Here is a 22,149-nt window from a genome sequence, read left to right as displayed (position 1 = left end):
GGTTGTTAGTTTTCCTCCAGGAAGGAAAGCTTCAAGGAAAGTCTATGCCCTCTTACAATCAGGTAAATACAATAATGCAATGAAGACAACAGACCAATGTTTCTTCCCAGAACAATCTATAGAAAAGCTCAGAGGCTGCAATCTTCCATTCAGTGAAATTTGAAGCAACAAGCATTGTGATATTTACATAATAGATCATATTGCAGAAGTCAGAGTTGCGGCAGACTGGTCTTACTTCTAATTGACTACTGCAGTTTTATTAAGATTAAATCATACACACCACGGGACTACAAAGGATTACATAATAAAACTCAGTTTTATTCTTTAGTTTATTACTGATAGTTATTTAAAACAGTAAGGAACTACTTAGAGGGACTAAAACTTGAGTGTTGCCAGCATAACAAAAGATTGGGTGGGTACTGCCATCATGTCATTATTATTGGTCTGGCCACAAGAGAGGCAAGAGAGAAAATGGCAACACGTATATACTGTAGGCATTTTTTTTTTTTTAGACACGTGTGCACTCACTGGATTGAATACAGTGCAGCAGTAATCTACAGGGATATAATATGTTTTAGGGATGGTCATCAGTATGAAAACAGCGTAGAAAAACAGTACATCACCAACTAAGCCAGCCACCAACACCTTGGATGTATATGTATATATATATATACCAGGTTGATGCAGCGAACTTTCTAAAATGAAGGCAAATATGTGTTGTTCAAAGTGTGTTTTTATGACATAATTCTTTTTGTTTTTTACAAACATACTGCCTTGCAAAAAAGACCCCAACTCCGGCATATGTACCTCCTGTTGGAACTGCAGCTAGACAACCATGATGGGCATCCTTAATGAGCTGCTGGACACCATGCACATGCCATCAGATATCCGCACATGCTTCAAGATTCTGTGCACATCCTCTGATACCAGAATTTGATATTGTGGACTATCATAAACATGCCACAGACATCACAAGCACTGTGAAAGCTACCCCTGACCAGCTACAGGATACCTTGCATATGTCACAGGACACCCAACACATGTTGCAGACTATAGTAAGTAGGTTAGCTGTAGAATGGCTTGGGTATGCCACAGGATACCTTGCACATGCTGCAGCTTATGATAGGCAGGTCAACTGGGGATACCTTAGAAATGCTGCTTACATGAGAGAGAGGCTGTGGAGGTACATTATAAATTACAGAAACTATGGCCACATTTGGACGTTCATGTTGGGGCTGGGAATCCTGGTGAGCAGTTTGTGTTACAAGGAAATGAACTACAACTTAAAGCTTGTCGAGAAAGTGCGGGGACTGGGGAGGGGGAACCCACGCGGAGTAGTGTAGTGGAGTTTTTACCCTTGACCCACTCCTGTGTCACCTCACACTGCATCACCAGCAATCATTGCAACTGCACAAAAAGAGGATCAGATTCAACCCTCACACATCTGATCTGCTCTGTATGTCTATCACCAGCATCTTTAAAATTGGACAAAATGTTGATTACAATAGCTTTAAAACCATGTGTAACTAATGTGACTAATACTGCCTCAGTTAGCAGAACCAACCATTATGGTGGCGATCCGACCACCATCACATTTTGGCTACACAAGAGCTGAGAGTCCCAGCCAGGCATGGTCTGCCCGTAAAAACAAGTACAACACATTGAGGCCTTTCAGCCAAACATACCTCAAAACAGCACTCAACACAAAAGGAAAAGGCAGTTCTGCTTTAAGAGTTCATCACTAAAGCACATTCTATATTTCTTCATACAAAACTTACTTAAGTGTGCAAACTTTGTAGTTTTCACCACTACTGGAAATTCCTATTTAAGATCAAGACTCCAAATAAGGGAGTACGGCATATATATATATATCTTTTTTTTCTTTTCACTCAAAACCAGCTGAACACCTAATCTTGCCCCAGCAGATATAATGCTCTTAAGTTTCACCCCAACCCTGTAGTGTGAGAGCTAAGGGTGGGGTAAGATACACATAGCTGGCTTGGAATGGGCAACATAATAAGACTGGACTCAGTGGCATAGTTTGATAGTTAGGGAGAAGGGCAAAGGGATGGAAAGCCACTCCTGAATAGGCATATTATCTTCTAAAATTGGAAATCTAAATATGCCCACAACAAAAAACTTGCACACTTGTCCAAGTTGACAAAAACAATCTTCACATTCTAATTTCAATGTGGCTCCAATGAGCTGAAATTAGACTAAATAATGAAAGAGCAAGTTGAATGTGTCTTTATTAATGACATTTTTGACAGAAATTAACAGCCCACTGCCCCCCTCCCCCGCTGTACAAAGACTAGGCAAAGCCACTGCCTTGACTTTATTATTGTTGTTCTCCCATGTGATTCTGTAAGATTGGTTCTGGAATGTAAAGGTTAGGCAACTTATCCTTTATGAACACTTCAAATCTATCTAGCACATTCTCAACTGAATAGTTCAAACAAAGTTTAGCCAAGTAATTTTTTAGCTTTAGTTTCATAAACAAATATGTGAGGCAAGTAAACTGGAAAAGAGTGAGAGAATGAAGTGCTGAGAGATGTATGTAAGAAATAGGTCTCTAATGTTGAAGAATTACTTGTTCCATGAGTGTGCACGTAGATGATTCGAGTTGTATATAATACATACTCATCATTCAGATCTTTAAAGGTAACACAACAAAATCATGCAACTAGACAGTAACACATGAAGTAGACTACAGGGCAGGCTCATTATTACTTTCTTATAATTGCCAAAATTGTCTTCACCTTTGGTGGAGTTACTGTGTGAAATGTATTTAAGCTACTGAGATCTGCCTGCATTGAAGAAAAAGCAGCCATGATATCACAATAGTTCAAGTTATAAATTATTCATTATATTTTTTCTTAAAAAGAAGAAAAAATAAATAAAGCAAAGTAATGTCACCAGATAATTAATCTTATCCGTAGTTCTTTTGACTTTCCATTGTGAACATGGTGGGCGTCCTTGCAATGCACACATGGAGCTTCTTCAACACCCATCGAGAGTATTATATGTCTGAGATGTTCCTTCCCAGTAAAATGGCCGCATTCCAATGGCTATTGTACACCTTGGTGTGGTATAGTAATATCAATGGTGGGAACAGTCCACCTCTACAGCTACCAGCACACTAAAGCACTTCCAACCTGAATTATACTGAAGAAAATTTACAAGGTCAATAAATACTTATGTGGTTCACAAGTCAAAAAGAAACAATATTGCCAATATACACCAAGAAATAAAATGGATGAACCTAAATGTATAAAAAGAGAGCCTAGAAGGAACCTTGGAGTGAAAGGTAGTATTGTGCTCTGCGGAATAGTTGCGTGCCTTCCCTCGCCTGTAGGAACAGGGCTAGCAGTTTCAACAGGCAATGTCTATCAACATCAAGTAGCCAATTCTCAAGTATTTCACTTGAACATTATGCATTAGCTTAGGCTTCCTTATGTATGCACAATTTTTTTTTCTTGTTCTCCTTTTGCTGAAAATCTAATACTTTGACTCTAATTACACTTGCATGACAGTGTAGGGTGTCCTTAAGTCATCAGTCAGTAACAATTCAACAAAAAATTGTTACACAAATGACCCAGCTACTTTTACTGCAAATATAAATTTGAAGAATTTGTACTTTAATTATATTAGCCTAGTTTTAGTGACCCTTTGTTTTAAAGAAAAGCATATGTAGACTCGTATGCCTAAATAAAACTCAGATCTGAAAAAAAGGAGAAAAAAGTTGAGCAGGGCAAACTTGCATTAACTCGTTTCTGACTTAAGGACATTCAGATTTGTTGTCTTACTCTACTGCCCTCTTCCTCCAGTGTGCACCAGGGATAAGCACCATATTCCTATATTGAATCCAACAAGAGTAACAACGGCTTCAGCTTTCTAAAGGCATTTAAGTAAAACCAGACTAAGGTCTTGGCCTTTTAGTTCATCCAGTAACAATCTATCAATATTAGTAGTAGTAGAAGAAGTAGTAGTAGTAGTAGTAGTAATAGTAGTAGTAACAGCATTGGTGTTGTTTCCCAGAGATTGTGATTTGGGCCCAATTTCTTGTTCATGCAAATCCAAAGTAAAAATTTCAAGGACCTACATAAACAAGAAACGGATTTCTATCTCTAGGCTGATGCAGATAAGAGGATTTACGCTATGAGATTGATAGACCATTATGGCCCAAAGACAAGCTATGCAACAGGTTGAAGAACCCCTGCACTACAGTCCCATGCTACACTAGTTGGAGCCCTTTCTCTACACTAGTTGGGGCCCCTCCTCTACACTCAAACAAGACAATCTCAACACTTTCTACACTATAACATCTCACCAGACACTTTCTCTGTCTACCACTTACTACACTTGGTAGATAAAGATTTCAAATCCTTGCAAAATAAAGACAACTATTTTCATATTAAATGAGTCTGTTAGGTCTTACTTTGCTCACATAAAAAATTGGTTCTATCAAATATAAACATGATTACACAAAAGGTTTGTATTATTCATAAAGTTTCCATTACCACACCAAGACACTTTTCCTTTCATCACTTTGTTGCTTTGCACTTGTATAATGTCTAAACAAACACATCTTTCAAGAAGTCCTTTTGTTCAGTTCCATATCATCACAGCTGTACATATTGTCAACAGTTTGCTTACCTAAGGAGCTACTTAAAAATGCCATCAGTTCACAGGTAAAAATTGTCTATATCTTTCCCATAACACTCTTATTTCTGGCCACTGAACATACAAGAAGATGAGGAACAGGAGGAGGGTTGCTGTGGTGATGAGACGAACTCTGGTCTGCAGGAGGGGTGTTAGAATATTTGCTATTGTGGCCACAACCAGAAGGAGCACCTGTACAAGACAACAAGCAAGAAATTAGTCAAAGTTCATAGCTTTATTCCTTATTATTCAAACTCAAACCCTTTGACATCTATATCTGACTTTCTGTGAGCTATGACAAAAAAAGAAAAAGGCATTAAAACCATTCCCATCCACTCCACTCCCCTCCACCCTCCCTCTTATCTTGGCACCTCCTGGATGACGGGTCATCCATGGACAAGATGCAGGGATGACCTGTCATCCAGGAGGTGCCAAGATAAGAGGGAGGGTGGAGGGTGGACGGGAGTGGAGTGGGTGGGAATGGTTTTTATGCCTTTTTCTTTTTGGCTACCTCCCTTGTAGGGGGGAAAAAGCCTTTGGTATATGTAAGACAAAACATGTGAGGAATGGAAAAAACTGGGACTTCCCACATTGGAAGAACAAAGAGAGGTGACATGATAATGATATATATCTGAGAAAAGCGTTGATAAAATGGATAGAGAATATTTGCTAGTATGGTATAAAAGAGGAGGAATAGGCGGGGGGGTGGGGGTGGGGTAGTATGTGTGAGTAAATTTTGACGCAGCCCGAAGGGATTTCTCCCCGTCCTCTCCTTATATGCAAAGGGGGACGGAGAGGGGGGGTCGCCGATTAAATGAAGCGGCCTTGCTGTGGATGTACTGTGTCTTGCGACACTGCTTCTGACCCAGGGCGGTGGGCAGGGTTCAGGGATGACCCGTCATCCAGGAGGTGCTCAGATGAGAGGAAGGGTGGGAGGGGTGTGGAGTGTATTTAGGGATGAAATGGGTGGGAGTGTTTTTATGCCTTTCCTTTTGTGGCTACCTCCCTTGGAAGGGGGAAAAAGCCTTGGTATATGTATGTATGTATGTATGGTATGAAAGATAAACACGGTTAGAGTAAAAAAATAAAAATCTTATTTGTGTAGACTTATGGATGATGTAACATTAAAAACGAAGAATGTAAAGTGAATAAACTTTTTGGGAACCTGGAAGTACGAAAGAGCTTGGGGGCAGACAGGATCTTGAGCTGGATACTGAGAGTGCAGAGAATAATTAATGAATAAAATACACTAAATGTCCAAGAAGAAAAAATGCAAGAAGACAGGGATAAGAGAAGACAAATCAACATAGAAGTGAAACATGAAATCAATGAGAAGTGAAAACAAAGTGTGAGTATGGCTGACCTCGCACACACATACAATCAGATTACCTCAACAATTTGCACTGTTCTCAAGAACAAGGACAAGATTAAGGCAATAAATGCTCCAAAGGGAGTGATAGGAATATCTATACAATGGCCACATTCTTAATGATGTTGAAAGATTGCTTCTCATTTGGATCAACGAGAAGCAAATGAAGAGTGTCACTATTAATGAGAGCATCATTTGTGAGAAGGCAAAAGTAATTTTGGCCAACCTCATTAAGAAAATGCCAGGAGCAACAACGGACAAAGAAGATTCAAAGCAAGCCGTGAGTGGTTCAAGAAGTTTAAAAGAAAAATTGGTATCCAAAGCATTGTGAGGCACAGTGAAGCAGCAAGCTCTGACAAAAAGGCAGCAGAGAACTTTATTGGTGACTTTAGGTGAAGAGGAATCTCCCTTGGTGGAAGATTCTCCTCCTTCTCAATAATCCTCCCCACTGTCTCCGTCTCCCTTACACCAGGAACTTTTTTTTTTTTTTTTTTTTTTTTTTTTAAATTGCAACAGCACTTATATTTATTTTTATTCTATTTTATTAATTATTCATTCTTTCCAAGGTTCAATTATTGTACGCTAAATTTTTTTTATTCTATGCATTAATAACGTGAAAAATATTTTAGACAATATTACAAATTATTTTTGAGTATTTTCTTAAGCATGGGACACATTATTTATTTTACGTTGATTCCATAAGTGTTTCACATTACAAGTAAGATTCCGGAATTAATTACGCACATTAAGCGAGGTTCCACTTTACTTCAATTTATATTCAAAATCATTGTATTCATGCTACGGAGTACATCTGTTTAAAAGTATCATTTACAGTATATTTACAAAATTCAGGTTAGCCCCCCCCCCTCAAAGCATCATCTATATTTATAAAATTCAGGTTAGCCAACCCCAACCCCCCCAGGAAATGTCATCTATATTTACAAAATTCAAGTACCCCACCCCCCGGAAGTGTCATCTATATTTACAAAATTCAGGTTAACCCCATCCAAATTTTGATCCTAGATCTGCCACTGACCACACGGCTTAGTGTTGGCACCTGTAATGTTCTTATTGTATATTAATGATTGGCAAACTTATTTGTTGACGATGCCAAGATCATGAAAAGAGTGAAATGTGAAGAGGATTGTAAATTGCTACAGGAAGACCTGGATGAGGTTTATGAATGGAATTAAAGTGGAAAATGAAATTCGATGCAAAGAAATGAAAAATCTTGGAAATGGGCCCGAGCAAAAGACACTATCAAAGAGATATAAAATGGGATATGATATAATCACAAAAATGAAGGGAGAAAAGGATTGAAGAATTTCAATCAGAGGTAATCTGTCACCAGAAAATAATATAAATACACTAACATGAGATGTAAATTGCTCATTATCATACAAATGAAAACAGCAATCTCCACTTTTTATGAAAAAACAAAACAAAACAAAAAACACAGCAGAGATAGAGAGAGAGAGAGAGAGAGAGAGAGAGAGAGAGAGAGAGAGAGAGAGAGAGAGAGAGAGAGAGAGAGAGAGAGAGAGACTAGAGATAATACTAACCTGAAGGATTGTTAGAAGTACATTAATGAGCTTGACAAAAATGGCTCTAGCATTACTGTTTTCTAAACCTTCTAAAGTAACGTATTGCTGCTGTTGAGCCTGTTGGTGCTCCATCCGTGAAATCTGTAACAAATATATATAAAAATATATAGGCATCCTGTCAGCTCCAAGTAAAAGGTTTTTTCATACATTCCATATGGTTAGTCATGTTCTGGTGTAAACATGGCTTAGAAAATTTATACTTATCTTAAGAAAAACATCTATTTCACTAGTTTGTTTATGACTATTATATAAAATAACGGATTAACTAAAAACTATCTCCCTTTTCGGATTAACTAAAAACTATCTCCCTTTTCAGATTAACTAAAAACTATCTCCCTTTTTCTATCATGCATGGTTCCTGGGAATTAATTAGAATGAACTTTCCTGAAAGCTACTTAAAGTTTAAATAATCTATTCAATGGACAAACATTTGGTGTCTCATTTTTACAAATCATACAATCTAACAATGTGAGAATAATGGCTATGCTGAACAAAATTTCTGAACTTAAAATCCCTAATTATATTCATGGTATTCTAGTCACTTTATTTCTTTTTTCTAGATTTTTGTACATAAACCTTACCATGATTCACTCCAATGCCCAGTTTATAGGACCTGACATGTAGATACTCATTCTTTGGTCCGTGCTTAAGCATATCCACCCACAAAGTTCACAAAATTAATCACAAAAATACACATAGCTTTTACATTATTTTACAGCATAGCTCCATACCACTAAATAAAGTAATGACTGAAGGAATAGTAAAGCTCATTCAAGAGCAAAAAAGAGAAAAAAAATTGAATGCACTTGTAATTTTATTGGTTGTAATTCCTCTTTGCTTTTGAAATTTCTTGATCAACAAACACATATAATTTGATCTACTCACCCTAGTGTGGCAATTTTCTAAAACCTCTTGCAAATCTCTAATTCTCTCTTCACTCTGGTACTGTACTTTCTCTTCCATATCAGTCATAGTAGTTTTAAGGTTTTCCATCTCATTCTGGTGCAATTCTGTTAAGTCATTAACCTGCTCTTCTAGTCGTTCATATTTGAATCTTTCTTCTCCTATACACTCCCGGAGGAGTTTTACTTCTGAGGTTAAAGTTTGCTGAAACAAAGAAACATTAATATTAGCCACAGGAGTCTTGTTATTTTTGTTTGTATTTTCTTCAACTGCTTTCACCTCATCTTTTTTTTGTTTCGCCTCTATTTTCCTCATTTATAACTGTCATTTTCTTAGTGCTTCTCATTGCAACTGCCTTCCCCTCCTTATCCTCCTTCACATTATGCAACTACCTAAAATACTCTGCCCACCTTCCTCTTACTACTGTTTCTTCCATTATCATCTCTCCATCTACACCTTCTTAAAATGACACATATATACATATACCAAAGGCTTTTTTTCCCTTACAAGGGGTAGTCAAAAAGAAAAAGGCATAAAAACCATTCCCACCCATTCCATCCCTAATACACTCCACTCCCCTCCACCCTCCCTCTTATCTTGGCACCTCCTGGATGACGGGTCATCCCTGCACCTTGTCCACTGCCCTGGGTCAGAGGCAGTGTCACAAGACACAGCACATCCACAGCAAGGCCGCTTCATTAAATCGGCAACCCCCCTCTCCATCCCCTCATGCAGAAAAGGAGAAGACGGGGAGAAATCCCTTCGGGCTGCATCAAATTTTTCTCATACATACTACCTCACCCCCCCATCCCCCCACCCATTCCACCTCATGCATCACAACATCATTATTAAAACGATGAGAGCAGGTAAGGCATCTGGGTTAGATAGGTGTCATGTAGAGTGTCTAGAAAGGGGAGGTACAGTGATGGTGGAATGGCTGGTAAGGTTGTTTAATGTTTGTCTAAAAGAGGGTAGAGTGCTAGAGGATTGGAGTGCTTGTCTCCACTTTACAAGGGAACAGGGGACAAGTATGAGTATAGTAGTTTCAGGGGGATCAGTTTGTAGTTGGGAAGGCTTATGGGAGGGTTTTGAATGAGAGAATTAGGAGAGGAACAGAGGGAGCAATTGCTGAGAAACTGTGGGTTTAGGACAGATCGGAGTTGCGTGGATCACATTTATGTATTTACCTAATTGTAGTATACAGGAAAGGAGCAATACTCATTGTGTCTTGTCTCCCATTCTCTAATTTTCTAACATAGACTCAAATTCTTGTATTTGCCTAAATCTGGCAGTTGTGAAGCCTCGATCAAGGGTCCCCTTGATCATGAGTCCCATTTGCCAAGCAGATCATAAGGTAGATATGTGAGAAAGCTTTAGGAAAAGGTAAGGATGTTTTTTGGGCCTTTATGGATTTGGAAAAGGCTTATGACAGTGTAGACAGGAAGGCACTGTGGGAGGTATTACAGATATATGGGATGGAGGGAAAGCTGTTCAGAGCAGTCAAGAGTTTTTATGAGAGTAGTAGAGCCTTTGTTAGAATTAGAAATGGAGAGAGTGAGTGGTTTGAGGTAAAGGTGGGACTTCATCTGGGATATGTTATGTTGCCTTGGCTGTTCAATTTATACATGGATGAGGTGGTACGAGAGGTAAATACAAGGGTAATGGGCTGGGGAATGGAGACGGTTAAAGAAAAAGGAGAAAAGTGGGAGATAAGCTAATTGTTGTTAATGACGACACTGAACTTGTTGCAGGATCAGAGGAGGGATTAAGGAAGTTAGGGATGGAATTTGGGAAGGTGTGTGAATGAATGAAGTTGAAGATAAATGCGAATAAAAGTAAGGTGATATGATTACATGGGGAGAGGATGGCAGCAAATTGGAGGCAAGCATTAAGGGAGAAAGACTGGGAGAAGTGGATAACTTTAGATACAAGGGTGTGAATGTGTTGGGAAAGGGAGGAGTGGAGGTGGAGGTAGAATGCAGATTGAAAGAAGCAAGTAAAAGCCTAGGGGGATTAAAAAAGTAAGGAGAAATAGACATTTGTGAATGGATGCTAAGAGGAGATTGTATAAAGTGATGATTGTGCCAACAGCACTGTATGGGACAGAAACATGGAACATAAGAGTTTAAATATATTTGGGATGAAATGTCTGGGAAGTATGACAGGGGTTACTAGGCTGAATAATGTGAGGGGCAAGATGAGGAGGGGAACAAGGGTGGAAAGGGAGTTGGGGGATAGAGTTGATGAAAGAGTATTGGGATGGTTTGGACACATGGGAGGAATGAGTGAAGAAAAATTAGTAAAAGAGGTGTGGAAGGCAGAGGCGGAAGGAGCATGAGGGGGTGACCAAGGATGAGATGGATGGATGGGGTGAAAGGGATATTGGGAAAAAGAGGAGTCTGTTGAGGAAGGAAGGGAGAAGACAGAAGATAGGGGTGAGTGGAGAACGGTTGTGTATGGACGATGCTGTGATGCATGGAAGGGAGTGGGTGGGAGATTGGGGGGTGAGGGAGTATGTGTGAATGATATTTTGATGCACTCTGAAGGGTAATTTCCTCCTGTCTTCTCTTTTTCTGCATAATGGGACAGAGAGGGGGGTCGCCAATTACATGAAGCAGCCTTGCTGTGGATGTGATGTGTCTTGCTACATTGCTTCTGACCCAGGGCAGTGGGTGAGATGCAGGGATGACCTGTCATCCAAGAGTAGGCAAAAAAAGTGGGAGGGAGGGGTGATGAATGGGAGTGGAGTATGTGGGGTTGGAATGGGTGGGAGTGGATTTATGCTTTTGATTTTGGCTACCTCCCTTGTATGGGGGAGAAAGCCATTGGTATATGTATTTTCTTTAAGGATTATCATACCCAATACGGCATAGCAATATATATATATATATATATATATATATATATATATATATATATATATATATATATATATATATATTTTTTTTTTTTTTTTTTTTTTTTTTTTTTCTTTTTTTTTTTTAAGGCATTCCAATGGATGCCCACAATGTCCCATAAAATGTCATATTTCTTAGTTCTAGTAAGGAATGGAACTGTCCTACCCTGAGGACTTCCAACTTTATATTTTTACTTCCTGTCTTTTCAATCTTTCATCATGGCTGAATTCTCACCTTTATAGTTTCTATTTCCTCACGTAGACGGCCACATTCTTCCTTTCTATCATACATTTCCTGCACCACTTGTTCTAAACTCATGCCAGTAGGTAAGCCATAGTATCCCACATCAATGCTTCCCATCTGCAAAGTATATAATAGTGTTATACAATCCTGCAATAAATATGAACGGTAATGTATCAGTGGCAACATAAACCTGCTACATGTCCTGTGATGGAATGGCGGCATGTGGCACCTTTCACAATCTACGATGTGATGTGTTTAAATGAACTCAGTATTGTGAGGGAGACAAGAGGATTGTTAACAATTGGTACTTTCATCTTCCACATCAAGGGAACAGAAGTTGTAAGTGGTGTATTGGTCATAGTATAAGATGAGTAGTTAAGTTTTATCAAGAAAGGCTATGGGGAGAAAATTTTGTACTAAGTTCTAAACAAACCATGATAATATCTAACGTCTTGTGGAGTATGCAAGGTGCACATAAACTAGAACTACAACATTTGAATGGTGATGCATATCTGTTAAGTTTGTCCTAAGGTCACTCAAGCTAGCCCAAGTGGACAAAGGCAGCTATGGCGAAGAAACTGGGGTTGATTAGAGCAGTGTAGTTAATTGCCACTAATCACATTCAAGACTAGCCATGGGGGGTCTTGGGAGACAAATATCCGGGAGGACCACTTCCCTGCCGATCTCCAAAACCCATCTAAATCCTCACCTCCATCTGAAGGTGCAACCCCAAGAGGCTGACATTCAATCCCTTGGGCTAAGCCTAAGACATCTTCCTATCAACTTTGTACTTCCTCCATCTTTTCATGTAAAGAGAATGAACAACTAGCAACTGCTCCCATCCTCCTATTACTATAAGCCAGTGAAATAAAAAATGTGCCACACAAGTTAATATTTCTTCCCAGGTAGGTCTGTGGGACAGCCCAATTATATACTACATGTTCCATGTTGGAAACATGAAAAGACCATCCTGCACTTATACAATTAATTACTGTAACTGGCTGACCTAATTTTGGATGTAGTGATATTGATTGTTTGGAACCATCTACCATGTACTAAATATGTATAAGGTTCATATGTTGCCAACTGTACAAAGAATGTCCTTCTTTTTGTGAAAATAGAAATCATGAATGTCTTTTAGCATTTCATTAAGTCTATGCTACATCTTTATTAAGTGAAATAGTCTATATTTACATTTAATCACAGACTAATATGATGTAAATACTGGAAATATTTTCGTAGAATATTAATTATAAATATGATACAATTGGGTAATTTGTTTATGCTACAATCCAGTATAAATGTGTTATGCAAATGAAATTAGTAACATAATTTTTACTTACTTTTAAAAATACAAGGTAATTATTTCAGGGAGGAAATGATTAATTATGTATTTATAACTGAATAATAAACATCTATCCACAAGATTAAGAATTTTAATGAGTTCTCTGGTTATGCAATTAAATCCACAACAAAAAACTATTAGGTTACAAAGATATTTTAACCTTTTAAGAGACTTGAAAAGTGAATTTGAAGGAAGAGAAGGTAATATCTATCTATATACCAAATGCTTTCCCCCCCCCCCTTATAAGGGGGTAGCCAAGTCAAAGAAAAGGTAATAATACTTAGAAGAAAGATACTTACATGCTGCTGATTATTGCGAGGTGAAGATAGGTGCCCTAATGTCGTACTGCCTGCCCCAGGGACACTCTCACTCGTAACTGAGGAATTACTTTCAGACCCTTCTTCAGAACCAATTTTGTTGGTGGCATGATGGTATGAAGTGCTGGTGGTAGCATGGGAAGAAGTGTAAGTGGCAGTAGTGGTTGTAGTGCTGGTATTAGGATTATTAGTGCTAGTGTGAAGAGTTGTGCTATTTCACGAAATCCCAGTTTGAGCAAGACATGAAAAAAAGTAAAGTACCAGTTAGTTTGTTATGATGCTTGTGTAAAAAACAGACAACAGTGAACAACACTAGGAAAAAAAAATCTTCACAACACTGAAGAACAAATTCTGGTATTCAGTTATGAAAGAAGCGAAAAGATTAGATAAAGAATTTTTTTTTCAAGGTCAATTTGACCAATACCATGTTCCAGAGGTGTTAATAACAAACTCATGAAGTTGCAGTATATGTTGTACTACATAATATATGTATAACAATTTGTCCAAATCCAGCCTGACCCTAGGTCAGAGTAAGCAAGGCATCTACACTAAGGACCACACCCTCATGCTTGTGAAAAGGATTCACGTGTGCCAATGTCAAATGGGGTTTGACCCAGTCAAGGGAAAATTCTCAAGTTACAAGGCCATTGAATAAACACCACAGTAATTTGTTAACACCACAATATGCTTGTTACAGGGCTCAGCTTGCATTAAGGTTTTCCTATTGTGTCTGAACAAGACCCCAAAGACATACCAAAGGTTTGGTAGAAATATCTTCTCAGGGTTCAATAGAGACAATAGCAATATGTATAGAGGGATAGACATGGATAGAGAACCCAGGTTTAAAAATATTATAAGAAATAGAGAAATAAATGAATTGTTAGATGAAATAATTGAACTGAAAAGTGAATGCAAAAGTATATATAAAGAAGTAGCCATATCAAGAAGAGCCAATGGAGAAAATAATAGGGAAATAGATGAATTGAAAATGGAACTGAATAGGATAAAGGGAGAAAATGTAAGATTGAAAAATGAAGATATGAATAGGAATGAGGCATTAAAGAAAGAGATGAAGGATCATATACAGGCAGTGACTGAGAAAGTGGAGGAAAGGATTAAAGAAAATGACTTCCAAGAAATAAAGAAACAGTGGAAACTGGAACAGGAAAGTCAAAAATCATCTTTTAAGGCAGTGGTTCTTAACCTTTTTTGGCAGCGACCCAAAATTTTGCACAAATCAAGCATCGCGACCCAAGCCTACATAGATATACATTGAAATTTCAAAACACTTCAAATAAATTTTCTGCTTTGGAGTTTTTATTTAATCATGGTCTGCTTAGAATCCTAAAACTAGGCATCATGTATTTTAATTATTACAGTATATAATTATAATATATTTGTAGTGGGAAAATAATTATTTTCTGCAAACCCTTAGCGACCCAATAAAATGGCTTGGCGACCCAAATTTGGGTCGCGACCCAGGGGTTAAGAACCACTGTTTTAAGGGAACAGGGGAACAACAAGTTAAGGAGAATGCGAAGGAAACGGTAATCCAAGTAATTAAAGAAAAAGGAAATTTGGTTAGGGATAGAGTGGATGAAAAAAGATCCATTGTGATCTACGGTATTAAAGAAAAGCATGATGTTCCTAGGTATGAGAGAGAAAAAGAGGAAAAAGAGATTTCTAAAGAAATTCTAAAAGAGATTCAAGAGGAGGATCAAACCTTAGGTAAAGAAATCAAGGAAACATATAGAATAGGTAGATACTCAAAAGAAAAACAATATAGGCCACTAAAAGTAAAACTTAGGTCACAAATGATAGCAGAGGAAGTACTATCCAGAACAGCAAAACTAGCAAACAGTGAAAATCACAAAAATGTATGGATAAAGAAAGAAATGAGTGATGAAGAAAAAGAAAAGGAGCTTAGAAATGAAGCGAATGAAAAAAATTAAAAAAGAACTGAGACTGAAAAGAATTTTTTTTTTTTTGGAAAGTGGTGGACCTGAGGCTGAGAAAATGGTATATCACGAAAAAGGAAACAAAGCAGACAGAAAAAGACGAGAAAGAAAAAAAAAAAAAATTAACCTATACCAACATAGATGGAATGATCTCAGGACTGAATGAACTAAATGATTACCTGGCATCAGAAAAACCAGACATAATGGGAATAGTAGAAACTAAATTAAAAGGTTCTACCACCTAACACTGTGGGACAAGGTTTATACAACTGCTGGATAAAGAATAGAAAGAAAAAACAAGGAGGGGGGAGTACTATTTCTGACCAAGAAAGACTTAAATGTGACAAAATTAACAGAAGGAAAAAACAATGTAGAGTCACTATCTTGGGGACCATAAGTCTCCAGCAAGGAAAAAACTGGGGCAATGGATTGAATGATCATGGAAACATTATATATAACAAGTAATAGTAGATGAACTTTTTGTCTAGCAAAGAGAGTAATGTTACATGCCACCCAACCCCAAATACAACAAAATAGAAGAGCACTCATAGATGTAGATGACCAAACAATAACTATACAATACCATGACTACAAGACAGCTGCCATGAATGTACATACATACCTCACTGAGCTTGAAAACTTTTTGACACAAAAGAGGATGTATAGAGCCTGTTCCAACCACTTAACTCTCTTGTGTATACCAGTACATAATTCTATGCTAAATGGAACTGTAAAACCAAAAGGCAGTGATGCAGGTCCCCATAACCAGGCCACTTGCTGTTTCAAATCAAAAGTGGTCCCTAAGAGATGCAATTTACTTAAATTTTCAGTATGTCCCTAAATTGTAGGCATATCAGAGATAATACACAAACGTCTTGCCAATGACACAGGCAACAGAAACTTAGGAAATCTGTCCATGTAAATCACAGATGTTAACTTGTAAAACCCACTGCATCCTCTTCAACTTTTCCAAGGTTCTTAACAAACTATTTTCCTGCATGCATTCTTGTCATACGTGGCCATCAAATTTCTTCCATCTTATATGATAGACCTCACACAGTGTTATCACAAATGCTATTTATAGCCACCTTATCTTTCATATCTTCCATGAGATAATCTAACTTTTTCTGTAATCTCCATTCGTCTTTTTTTTTTCACATTGATTGCAAGGCAGAGGTGATGAAAGTGAATGAGAGATGGGTGATGAGGAGAAAGAACATGAATAAACAATAAGTCTAGGGAATATGTGCAATGTAATGAATGAGCAGACAGAAGAGTGAGTAGAAAAAGAATGATTGCATTTTGTGGAGGAAGTTCTGAAGTGTGTGATAAAGGTGTGTGGGATGAGACAAATAGGTGGAAACTGAAGAAAGGTAGTGAATGGTAGAATGAAGAGGCGAGTACAGATTGACCTCTCATTAACAGACTAAAAGGGGGGTGACGGTGTCCGCTGATGTGAATAATCCGTTGATTTGGAGTGGTTTTTGGGTGGCATAGTGATTGCACAGCACTAAACAACAGCACCAAAAACACAGCAAAAACACCGCAAACACAGCTAATTAACGTCTGTTAATGAGAGGTCTCACTGTAGGTGGAAACTGAAGAAAGGTAATGAATGGTAGAATAAAGAGGCGAGTACTCCAGTGGCTGAAAAGACACATGCGAATGAGGAATTGGTTACAAATAAGAAATAAAGATATATATATGAAAGGTACAGAATGAAGAATGTGCAAGTAAGGCAAATGATGAGAGGTAAAAAGAAGAGTGAATGTGCCATAAGGCACCTATTTATCCGAGAACTTTGAAAAGATTAAAGCGAGGTTTTGTAAGGAAGTAAAAGGAGAGTAAAAAAGGTGAGTCTAATACAGACGTAAGGGTGAGCAATGGACATGAGAGCTGTAAGAGGAAGATGGGATAAATATTTTGAGTTATTGAGTGTGGATAATGATAGACAGGCTGTTATTGTAACTGGGAGATGCCAGGGGAATGACTGTGATGGGTGAGGAGAGTAATAGTGCAATTGCAAGACAGGAGACGAAAGAGTGCAAATCAATATGGACATTTTTTTTTCTTTCTAATATTTGAGGTCACACGTAACATGAATTCAATGGATTCTGAGGTGACTGCAGACTGGAATAAATGTCTAGGTGGGATGAAAAATATGAGAAACAGGTGTTTGTGAATCAATGCAATCAAAAGTTCTATGGAATGACTGTACCCATGGTACTGTTTGGAGCAGAGACCTGGAACAGAAGAAAAGCTAAAAGGAATTGATAATGTATGTAAGATGAGGTGCCTGAGTTGTATGACAGGAGTTTCAAAAATAGGGAGAGTGAGAAATGTAGAGGTGAGGCAGACAGCAGACATTGGAAGGAAGCTGCCCAATGAGCTAGCCCATAGAATATTGAAGTTGTTTGGGTGAATGGAAAGAAAGAATGAGGAATGACTGTCAAGGACTGCATGGAAAGCAGAAGAAAGTAGAATAAGCTTGAATGAAAGACAAAAAATGAGATGAGTAGATGGGATGGAAAGACTTTTTTTGATGCATGTGGAATGTCAATTAGCATGGTACAGGGATGGATGGAAGGTAATTATGAATCGTAAAATGGATGGCATGGGATACAGGGGTGGTCTCTGTATCTGATCCATGTTGTCAAGGAAGAGTGGGTATGGAGGTGTTACCATATGATGAAGCTGGGGGGGTAAACCAGTTTTGGCTGACGGTCCCTAATGCAGATGAAATATACCTTTCACCATGGTTTTGGATAACATGTTTGACTCATGATTGACAGCTACTACCCTCCCAGATGAGAGCTCAAAGCTCATGTGTGACTGATCTATGGGTAAGGCTGTGACCTTACACGCAAACACATCCCCCAACTCCCTGCCAACGAGAGTTGGAGTAAGGACTCGCAGCGTAGTGATACTGAAATTATTTCAGCCCTGGGCGGGATTCGAACTTGGACTGCTGTAGTAGCAGTTGTGAATGCTACCAGTGCACCATCAAGTCATGATGCATAACATTTGACTTACAGTGTGGAGGAGGGGAGGGGATGACAAGAGTTTATTTTTTTTTGGCAAGTGAACGTCTGCTTCGACTTAGCCATTCCTCTTACAAGAGGAATTGTAACTTATGTGGGAGTCATGCAGAAACAAGAAATTATAAATCTCACTAAGGATTAAGCAAATGCATAAACAATTCACATAGAAACCATATAACCTGTTTTTGTATCATGCAGCACTTTGGGGAAAAAATTTAAAAGATGACTTGAACCTCTGAGATTTGTCCATCTCATTAAAACTAGGGATAAAGGTTTCTCTACTAATAGCACAACAAACAATACTGTCTACGTTTCCACTGCCATCACCATGCTCACAGAACAACTTTCAAATTGCCTCTGCATGTATGAGTATTTGAAGTATTAGTATTTGAAGATCAGCAAATCTGGTGGGGAATGCTTGCAAATGGTGTCCAAGTTTATGCAAACATCATAATAATCTAAAAACCAGGTCAATCCCAACTATTTTCACTCTGAGTACAGTTTTCGTTTATCTAAATATCTGCAGATCAAAACTGCTATTCTTATTGTGATCACCATGCACCATGAAAAAATATTCAACTTCCATGGGCGGTCAATTCGAAATTACCAAAAAAACTGTCGAGTGCCAACATACCTATGATCCCTTAATGGGGTTTCTATATACCTAATAAATTGTAGATAATCGATCTGGGGAAGGTCGTACCTGGTGAAGGTTGAGCCTAAGGAAGTTCCCGGAGGAAGTGTCGCTGAGCCATGATGGGTCCTTTCCTCATCACGATCATCTTCACTGGCCAATTCCTTAATGTTGTCGGCAGACCCAAACTTGTTTTTGATGAGATGTGCAATTTCCTTGGGCTTGTTAATCACAGTTCTGGGAGAATGTTAGGCAAAGGTTGGCAAAATGACATACAAACGGGGGATACTACAAGTTATTAAACACTTGCCCCTTCTCAGCAGCCACATATTTGTGGACTTTCTTTTTTGTTTACTTATAAAGAGGAAACAACTTTATTTTTTTCCGCTGTAAAATAAGGATGTTAGAAAATTAATTCTATCAGTATACAGAACATTAATAGCAATATAGTCCTCTATAAATGTTAGTCTTTAGTAGTGGGGGGAGAAAAATTAGAAAAAAGATGTAGACAAAGATGATGAAGAAGAAGAAAAAGACGAAGAGGAAGAATTCATGGTCTACAAAAAGGTTAGATACAGCTACACAAAGTGTTAAAACACCATTCTGTACCTTATAAAAGTCTCTCTAGTGGCAAATATTTCAATGATAATGGTCATATCACGAGAAACTGGTAGTCTGGAATGAATGTACATACATACATATACCAAGGCTTTTTCCCCTTTACTAGGGAGGTAGCCAAAAAGGAAAAGGCATAAAATCATTCCCACCCATTCCATACATGAAAACACTCCACACCCCCTCCACCCTCCACCCTCCCTCCCATCTTAGCACCTCATAGCTGAATGTAACAAGACGATTGTATGAAGGATTGATTCTATTCACAGCACTCTGTACAGCCAAAACCAGTACAGAGAGTCCTCCTTATCCGGTAATTCTTTATCCGGTAAATTCACAGTTACGGTATTTGGTAATTACTACCCTTGATTCTATTTACAGTAAGAAAAATTCACAGATACGGTATCCGCTAGATATTTTGAAGAGGAAAGAGCAGGGAAAAGGTACGTCTGCCATATCCTATTATTACATGTTATAATGGGTTCGGTATATGGTCATTTCAATTTGCGGTAAGGTTTTCAGGAATGCATATGTACCATATAACGAGGACTTACTGTAATGTAATTGAGGGGAAAACAATGGAGGGTGGATAGGAATGTAATGAGTGAGAGTGGGTGAACTGCCTTTAAAAGGAGAAAGGAGCCCTTGGTATATGTATAGGAAGAAAATTATTATTTTCTTTCTTTTTCTTATCTTATTCTATTCTAGTTTACTTATATATTCTATTTTATTTCCTTCAATTGTTTGAGAAATATGATAACTGTTTCATGAATGGGCAGGGTGAGAAATGAGAAGATGAGGTAGAGAATGGGGGTCAGAAGAATGTTGTTGAATAGGAAAGAACAGAGTGCTGAGGTGGATTGGGCATAAAGAAAGAGTAAACGAGGAGAGACTAGCAAAGAAGGCGTGGAAAGCATAAGTGGAAAGAGTGAGCCTGAAAGAAAGGCTGAGGATGAGATAGATGGATGGGAAGAAGGGGGCTTTTGGATGCATCAGGAATGTCTATTGAGCAGGAAAGAGAAAATGCAGAAATTGAGAGTGAATGGAGGGAGAGAGGGTATGGTCACCATAGAGTGAAGCAATGGGGGTAAACCAGCTTCAGCTGTCAGGTCCTGCTATGGAGGAGCTGTGTCTTGCTGCATTGTTTTTTAGTCAAACACTGTGGCAGGGGACAGGTGCTGAGATGGGAGGGTTAGGAGAACAAATTTTATTTATAATGTGTGTGCTTTGACTTGACCCATACCCTTATAAGGACAAAAGGACTTTTGATATATTACATACATACATATATACATACACACACACACATTTATACAAGACATATGTAAATTCAAAACTAAGCGTGACAGTTGGCCTTTGAAGTGGGCTCAAAATATCTCTCAACTTATTTCTTACACTTTTTCAAACATGGAGAGCTGACAACTAGCAATTACTCTCCTCTCTTTACCACTTTCAGCCAGTGACATAAAAATAGTCCCACACTAATATAAGAGGGAGTTTACACAGTCTAATGATCCGTCGAACATGGTTTGACAGACACGTGTTTAAAGTGATGTGTGAACGTGTGAATGGGGTATTTGGGGTTTACCCAACGTGTTTGACAACCAAATACCCCGTTCACACATCATTTTAAACATGTGTCTGTCGAACCGCATTCAACAAACCATCTGACCGTGTAAACCCCCTCTAACACAGATATTAGTCCAAAGTTTCTTCCAAAGAAATATGTGGGAAATTATTAGGACCACTGTCAGCCACTGTGGAGCCATAGATTCTCTATTAAGTGAAGCTTGGTACAACAATTAATGAACTGATTAACTCAAACTTAGGTTAATTTATCATGGAGCAAATTGCTAGTAGCAGTGACAGCTGGGTTTAATTATTAGATTAATTTGTGTCATTAGCCTATGGCATGCATACATAAGATTTTATTATGATGCTTCATTCAATAATAACTTTTACTACCGAGATGCAGTGTTAGCCATTTTATTCCCTTTCAGACACATTCATTCTATGTATACACATGCATAAATATATATCATCTACATATGTATGCATAATTAAATTTCAAACTACAAGTTGAGAATCCCTTATCCAAACTGTTAAAATAAATGAATACAAAATTAAAAAGAAATTTCATAGTTTCTAGTGATATTAGTACATAAATGGAAAAATTAAGATTTTCTAAATTAGACTGTAATCCACTCTATGTGATCAAGAACAAACCATAAACATTGTATGAAATAATATATAATTAACTAGTGGACTGCAGGAATGTATGTATAGTTCCACTATACAAGGAAACTAGGAATTAGAATGAATGTAGTCATTCTAGAAGGATCACTCTGTTAACAGTAGTTATTAAATAGTATGGAAGGGTGTTAACTGTTAACTAAGAGGATTAAGAGGGGAACAGAGGAAACAATTGGGGAAAAGCAATGTGAGTTTAGGAGAGGAAAAAGCAGGCAAATCAGGTATTTTTAGTGAGATAGTTATGCAAGAAGTTTTTGGTAAAGATAAGGATGTCTTTTGAGCTTTAATAGATTTAGAGAATGTTTATA

At 38.0% G+C, this 22,149-nt stretch overlaps 1 protein-coding gene across 15 annotated transcripts in view; it reads right to left on the bottom strand.

Moving 5' to 3' along the window:
- Nucleotides 1–315: 315 nt before the first annotated feature.
- LOC143024996 (transmembrane and coiled-coil domains protein 2-like) overlaps nt 316–22,149 on the bottom strand; it is a 749,123-nt gene continuing 727,289 nt past the window's right edge. For 9 of the 15 annotated variants that reach the window (XM_076184578.1, XM_076184576.1, XM_076184580.1 and 6 more), the window contains 6 exons: nt 19,043–19,210; nt 13,323–13,551; nt 11,670–11,795; nt 8,521–8,742; nt 7,594–7,716; nt 316–4,854 (listed from right to left, as the gene is read on the bottom strand). In XM_076184578.1, coding sequence (XP_076040693.1) covers nt 4,681–4,854; nt 7,594–7,716; nt 8,521–8,742; nt 11,670–11,795; nt 13,323–13,551; nt 19,043–19,210 — 1,042 coding nt within the window. In that variant the 3' untranslated portion in view covers nt 316–4,680. The remainder of the gene's footprint in view (nt 4,855–7,593; nt 7,717–8,520; nt 8,743–11,669; nt 11,796–13,322; nt 13,552–19,042; nt 19,211–22,149) is intronic. The other 6 variants (XM_076184581.1, XM_076184582.1, XM_076184583.1 and 3 more) reach the window with 3 other exon arrangements.

Source organism: Oratosquilla oratoria, chromosome 4 (assembly GCF_046742065.1).
Source record: "Oratosquilla oratoria isolate Oo_2021 chromosome 4, ASM4674206v1, whole genome shotgun sequence".
In the NCBI taxonomy this organism is placed as follows: domain Eukaryota; kingdom Metazoa; phylum Arthropoda; class Malacostraca; order Stomatopoda; family Squillidae; genus Oratosquilla; species Oratosquilla oratoria.
The sequence above is the reverse complement of the archived record's forward strand: the minus strand, read 5'-3'. Positions and strand labels throughout refer to the sequence as shown.